General features: G+C 29.1%; 1 protein-coding gene across 2 annotated transcripts; it reads left to right on the forward strand.

Annotated features, from left to right (window-relative positions):
* The first annotated feature begins 1,026 nt into the window (after positions 1-1,026).
* On the forward strand, positions 1,027-3,760 carry ETFBETA (electron transfer flavoprotein beta). Of its 2 annotated transcripts, none has more exons than XM_079053460.1 (6): positions 1,027-1,119; positions 1,334-1,446; positions 1,548-1,832; positions 2,043-2,123; positions 2,437-2,531; positions 3,463-3,760. In XM_079053460.1, the coding sequence occupies exons 2-6, from the start codon at positions 1,378-1,380 to the stop codon at positions 3,686-3,688; spliced, it is 756 nt and encodes a 251-aa protein (XP_078909586.1). In that variant the 5' UTR covers positions 1,027-1,119; positions 1,334-1,377; the 3' UTR covers positions 3,689-3,760. The 2 variants fall into 2 exon arrangements, with proteins under 2 accessions (XP_078909586.1, XP_078909585.1); XM_079053459.1 differs by lacking the exon at positions 1,027-1,119 and adding an exon at positions 1,121-1,258.
* Positions 3,761-7,103: the final 3,343 nt, after the last annotated feature.

The raw sequence follows: 7,103 nt of genomic DNA on the forward strand, positions 1-7,103 counted from the left end.
ATGAGATTTTGAATCCTAGATTCACCATTAGCTATACTGATGAAATCTTTTTTCCTCAATCTCTCAACTATTCATGAGAATATAACAATCTTGTCCCAAATAAATTGTATATTATTGGTCACAAACATTTACCAACCTTATCAAACCTTCATAATAGAGGTATAAGTTCTGACACGACCTGCAAATTATGGCTAGGCGCCACGAAAGACAAGGATCACGTTTTTTATGACATGCCTGATATCCAAGGAAGTATAGGAAAAGGTTCAAACGTTATGGCGCTTGTTACCACATGTCGTTGCCTTTCCCCTTGAAATTATCCATGCTAAACACATGTTTAATTGCCCAAACAACCTCAATGAGGTTCGTGAAGCCATAACATTGATTTACATTTGAGTAATTTGGTCATTCTGGAATCAAAAGATTCACTCGAATATTTTGAAACCATATTAATGCAAGGATTAAAATAGGTGGTAATCTTCGATGGAAAGATGGTGTTTCAATCAAGTTAACGAATATAAGTCATTTACAATTTTACATTTACTTTGATGTTCTTATTTTTCTTTTGTACCTCCTAGTTGGTTGTTACTTAGATTTTAAGGCTGAAGGGAGTGGTGCCACTGAAACCACACTTCATTCGTTGCCACATAAGTGTCACATATTTTTTACCACAAAAGTGCGGTTCCTTGCTACACCCAAGGAGTGGTGCCACACTTTATTTAAAAAAAAATAATTTAAGTAAAAACATTATTTTTCTCCCCACCCAATCACAAAATGGTCAAATTATCCCCAACCAATCACAAAGTACGACTACTTTTTACCACACTGCGGTCTAAACCGCACCCAAACCGCAGTCAGGAGGCGGTGTTCCCCTGCCTATGTGTCAAAAGGTGCGGTAAAGACCGCTCCCCACAGCCTAATATAAGTTTATTTTGGAGTCCAAATAAGGAAAACCATATAAATAAGTTGCACGAGGTAAGCCTCTCGACCAATTAGGAAAAAGAAAACTCTTGGGAGTAATGCTATCTTATCTGATTATAATGTAAACCAAATTATATTAATGGCTCGTGTTTGGTTCGATTTTACTCAAACAGCGGCTCAAATTGGACTTTAACTCTTTAAGTATGAATTCTTGTCTGCTAAAAAACTCTAACCCTAGACGCTGAATCATATTTATATAGTAATTAATCCATCTTAAACGTTCATCGATAAAAGTATTAAAATAAATTGCTTTCAAGATTATCGGATTTGCATTGATAAGGTATAAAAGACGAAAGATGCTTGTTGTAGTATTTATAGTTTTTAATTTCGTGACGGGTTCTACAAATAATTCCAGGCATCGGAGAATCGGGGACGAGTCGATACACAAAACAAACAAACATGAAGATCATGGTGGCTATAAAGCGTGTAGTTGACTACGCCGTCAAGATCCGAATCAAATCCGACAAGGTAAACTCCTTAGATTCCAAAACCCCTAAAACCCAAATCCTCAATTTCCCCAAAATTGGGGATTTTTTTTCATTTGATTTAGTTCAAGATGTTATGTATAGACCGGAGTGGAGACATCAAATGTGAAGATGTCGATGAACCCTTTTTGCGAAATAGCTCTCGAAGAAGCTCTTAAGATCAAGGAATCCAAACTTGCTTCAGAGGTGATTGCTGTGAGTATCGGCCCAGCTCAGTGCGTCGACACTCTCCGAACCGGCCTAGCCATGGGCGCCGATCGTGCGATTCATGTCGATGCACCAGCTACCCTTTTCCCACTTTCAATTGCTAAGATCCTCAAAGCGCTTGTTGATGTTGAAAAGCCTGAGCTTCTAATTCTTGGCAAACAGGTCATTTCTCCAAATTCCCTTTTTCAATTGAATCAATTTTTGGGTTTTCTCTTGATTGAATCTTTGGATTAGAGTTCTGAAACTGCTTATTGCGACTTTGATAGAAAGAACGAAAGTTTGATTATCTTGAATCAGAATTGTGTGCTTTCTGATTTCTTGAGTAGCCTTCGAATTTGATTCACTAACTTTAACATGATGAAAAATGTGTAGGCGATTGATGATGATTGCAATCAAACAGGTCAGATGGTGGCTGGGCTTCTAAACTGGCCACAAGGGACATTTGCTTCTAAGGTTAGTGTCATTTTAAGTATAAACATTAGTAATTTTTTATAAGTTTTAACACTATATGCATTTTTAATTTGAATCTTTACCTATATATCTACATCTAAGCTTTTCATTACAAGTTTCTTCTTTCATTTTCTTTCTTCCTTTACATAAAAGAATCATAGTTCATAGTCAATATAGAAATATAATAGAAACGTAAATACGTAATGCAACTTAGGGGTGTTTGGATGTGTGTTTATGGTAAAATTACACGCCTACCCCTATTTTTAATAACATTTATTTATACATATGACTATTAGTTTGTTTTTGTGTTCTCAAGGTTGTTCTTGACAAAGAGAAGAATGTAGCAACAGTTGATAGAGAGGTGGATGGTGGCCTTGAAACTTTATGTTTGGATTTACCTGCGGTTATCACGTAAATATTTTTTCTTTTCTCAAATATTTTATAGTAATTAATTTTTTTAACCAATCATTCTTGAGAAAATGGGGTTAAAACTTAGGGTTAATTTAAAAAAAGACCTTATATTTTGTGTTTTTTCCGGATTAAACCTCAAAAAACAATTTTTACTTGAAAAAGACCTTGTATTTTTTTCATTCTTCCGATCTGGCTCTTTTCGTCATTCTTTTTCCAAAAAAAATTGTTAAATGTGAGGGTTTTTTCGAGAAAAACTAAAAAGGTTGATTTGGAAGCATTTAGAAGGTTGAGGGTTTTTTCGGAAAAAATAATACAAAGTTGAGGGCTTTTTCAGAAAAAATGAAAAATATAGGGTCTTTTTCAGGCAAAAAATTAATTTGAGGTTTAATCTAAAAAAGCACAAAATATAATTTTTTTTTTAGATTAACCCTAAAACTTACTTTAATTCGGAAAGATAATCAATCATGGAAATGGTAATGTACAAAGATAAACCAAGGACAATTTTCTCTTTAAACCGAATGAATCGGCTGAATATGGGTAAATGACTATTTTACCCTTCTTTCTAGAAGTGATGCAGAATCTAATAACAAATTGAAAAAAAAAACTTGATTTGTATTTGTCATCACATTTTATCGTTAGAGAGTGAATGGTTAATAATATTTGTATGGATAAACTGATGTGTACTTATTCTAGACTGAATAAACCGTTGAAACATATGACTAAATGACCATTTTACCCTTGAGCAAATTTCACAATATTTATTAATTTTACCATTAGACGACTGGATTAACTCAAAAAGAACCAAACCCCCTACGTCTTTTCCCGATTAAGTTCATTAAGTGAAAAAGTAACAAAAAATTAATCACTTGAGCTTTATAAATTATATCAATAATATGTTGATGATTCAAAAGAAATATATTTTGTTACACAGAACCGATTTAAGACTAAATCAGCCAAGATACGCGACACTTCCAAACATAATGAAGGCAAAATCAAAACCAATCAAGAAAATGACACCAGAGGAATTAAAGGTGGAAATGAGATCGGATATGGAGATTTTACATGTGAAAGAGCCCCAAAAGAGAAAAGCGGGTGTTATACTTTCTTCTGTTGATGAATTAATAGACAAACTTAAGAACGAAGCCCATGTAATCTAAAACATTTTTATGTACCTTTGTTACTTCAAGACTTAAAAAGTCATTAAATTACAATGTACTTTTTCATTTGTACTTTATAATTTATAATTTCAATCAATTTATGTCACTTGACCAAAATATAATCGTCATCCACGTGTAGAGAATGCTCTTTTTATTTCAACTTTTTATGAAAACCATAAACTTTGAACACAAAAAATATGAAAAAAAATAAATAAATAAATAAAGTTTTTTGCTTTAGGGAAGAGGGAGGGAGGCATAATTGAGTGATGGCAGAGAGGAGACAACTGAGAAAGGGGAAAAATAAAAGGAAGACAAAGTGGGATTGATGCTTTGATGGTGTTTGTTTGAGTGCAGAGGTCAAATGGAACATGTTATGTTATGTGACCTCTGGAGACTGGAATGGAATCCTCAAAAACTGCAATAATTTTACATTTGTCTCCTTTTTTTACCCTTCTTAATTTTGTTTTTTCCCCTTTGTCCATCAAGGGTAAAATGGAAGCAGAATGTACAGTCTTGTCTTTATCTACACTTGTGAAATATTTGAAAACAAAAACTATATAAGTGAATTGAGAAGATGAGAACAAAAGGTCAATGTTTTTTTTTTGTTTCATTGATAAAATCAAATCAATGTATGTGTGTATAAGAGGCCCAAAAGAAAAAAAAAAAAAAACAACATAACATATTTTGTTTGTTTCATTATCCATTTATGTAGTGATTAAACCATGTTGATTATTAAAAATAGAATTTTTGAAGTTCTTTAGTACACTTATATAGACAACCACTACTCTGTTCTTAAATCTATATTTTTCGTCTAATTTGTTCTTCAACCTTTGGCTGAGGGCAACTATCTGTCAATGTCAATTTTTTGATACAGCTAGGCCAAATACTCTTTTGTAAATCAGACTTCGGATTTGTCTTGTGTATTTTTATTTTTCCAAATTATTAACATAAATGACCAAAAAGCCATCAAATATCATTAATAAAGTACAGTGAACATAAAAAGTATGTTTTATAATTCAGATCATTAATCAAATAGTTGTGTATTTTAGGTTTTCGAAGGACAACCCACAATTAAAATGTGAAGTGCTTATTAGTTTTTATGCTGTTAAAACAAAGTTTTTAAAAAATTGTTTGGATTATCTTATTCGGTAACAAAATATAATAAGTAGATAAATTATTTTTAAAGTTTAACAAATTTCTATTTATACGTGTAAACTATATAAGTGTATTGAGAAGATAAGAACAAAAGGCCTATTTTTTGTTTCATTGATAAAATCAAGTAGTTTATGTGTATATATAAGAGGCCAAAAGAAAAAAAAAACAACATAGCATTTTTTTTCTTAGCTTTATTTTCGGTATATCTCATATTTTTGTGGTGATTAAAACGTTATATGTTTGTTGATTGTTAAAAAACTAATCAAGTTCTTCTAGAACGCTTACACAAGAACCATCTACTGCTCCATTGTTACGAGTTACATCTTTTGTCCACAACTGTTCTAGTGTTAGGTCTACATCTCTCGTCCACAGCAGGAGCTAAATCATCAATGTTGGACTAAATTTATTCGTCAAATACTACTAAGCCAAAGATACTTTTTTAAAACAAAATTTTCAAGTTATATTGGATCCGGAGGAAATATATAAGAATGACCCCTTGAATATGTATTTTTTTTCCAAATTATTAACAGACCAAAATCCTTCGTATATCATTCGTAAACTATAGAGTGAACAAAAAATATGTTTTATAATTAACATCATTAATCGAATAGTTCTCTTTACGTTTTTTAAGGATAACACACAAATGTAAAAAACAAAAGATTACAAAATGTTGTTGTTGTTGTTACCACCGTCGTCCGTCGTGGTGACAACAGATGCTTATTAATTTATCCGGTGTCGAAATAGAATTCTAAAAAATCTATTTGGATTATCTTTTCCGGTACCAAAATATATTAAATCGATCAATTATTTTTAGTATTTGACAAATTTATGTTTATACATATAAAATTATTGAAAATGACATTCTATATTATTGAATTTTCGTTTTATTACATATATCACTTTTTATATTATATACAATAATCTTTTTTACAAAGAATAATATAAAAAACATTGGATGGTCGAATGCTATTATTCACTTTTTTTTATCTATTGAGTTTGATGTGACAACCTATTACAAATGATCGCTTAACATAAAAGTAACTAAACTTTGAAACATGAAAACCGATCATACTATCATATTATCTATCTATCTATCTATATCTATCTATATATACTTATAAAAGAGACATTTTCACTTGCACCACATACATTTGAAACCTCCATTACTTTTAAATTTCTTTTTAATAATTATTATAAATTGGTTAATAATGTTAAATTAATGCAAAAACTAAATTGTAATATTAAATTAACTAAACTACAATATTAAAATATCATATTTTACTTTTATTTATAAAATTATGACTTTAACTTTTTAACATATTATAATTAACTTATTAGTTTAGATATGTTGTCGTATGCGAGCAATTATCATTTTAAAGTCACAATTTTTGTATATTTTATGATTTTATGCAAAATAGTTAAATTATTAATTTCAATATAATGTTAAACTTTAACATAAATCAAAATTTTAGTTCAACTTGAAAAAAATCTAGAAAATATTTTATAAATAGTTAAAAGTTATAAATTATAGTGTTAAACCTAAATTGTAATCGTAAATTAACAAAAAAAAACCATGAAACTATTTTTATAATTATTAAGAATTTTCAAATAAGTAGCTTAAAATAACTTACAATAAGAATAGTTAAAAGTAATATTATATAAAAATTATAATGTTATCTTTAAAAACAATTTTTTTTTGTTATATTAAATAATTACAATCAAAGAAACTAACAATATTCATCATATAAATTTTAAAAAAGTTAAATTTATGAAACCAAATTAAAATAATTAAGAGTTCCCAAATACATTATTTTAAATAACTTACAACAACAATAGTTAAAAGTAACATTATATATAAAAATTATATTGTTACATTTAAAAACAAAAACAATGTTTTTTATTTTAGATAATTATAATGATAGAATTTAAAATCTTAAGAAAATAAACTTTTTAAAATAAATTAATCATAACAACAACTATAAATATCATTAAAACAAATATTATATTTAATTTTATTCATGAGTAACCCACATGTAGAGTTCATTGAGAAAATTGAGATTATAGAATTTTCAAAGATGTCTACATTATTATATAATTCAAAACAAACAATATTTATATCAACTTATTATAAGATTTATAATATAAGAGCTAATAACAACGTCATTGATATATTTAAAAAACATATATTTGTAAAGATTTCAAATATATTGTTGTGTTCTGAGCAACGCGCGAGTATTCGCGTAGTTATCTATATATCTAT

The sequence above is a fragment of the Lactuca virosa genome, chromosome 5 (assembly GCF_052849685.1).
Source record: "Lactuca virosa cultivar CGN04683 chromosome 5, Lactuca_virosa_CGN04683_v6, whole genome shotgun sequence".
Classification (NCBI taxonomy): domain Eukaryota; kingdom Viridiplantae; phylum Streptophyta; class Magnoliopsida; order Asterales; family Asteraceae; genus Lactuca; species Lactuca virosa.

Bases quoted from the DNA above. Each gene is read 5' to 3' on its own strand.
- ETFBETA (XM_079053460.1), top strand. From the start codon at position 1,378: ATGAAGATCATGGTGGCTATAAAGCGTGTAGTTGACTACGCCGTCAAG. The intron at 2,124-2,436 runs GTTAGTGTCATT...TGTGTTCTCAAG, and splicing joins AAGGGACATTTGCTTCTAAG to GTTGTTCTTGACAAAGAGAA. The intron at 2,532-3,462 runs GTAAATATTTTT...TTTGTTACACAG, and splicing joins GATTTACCTGCGGTTATCAC to AACCGATTTAAGACTAAATC.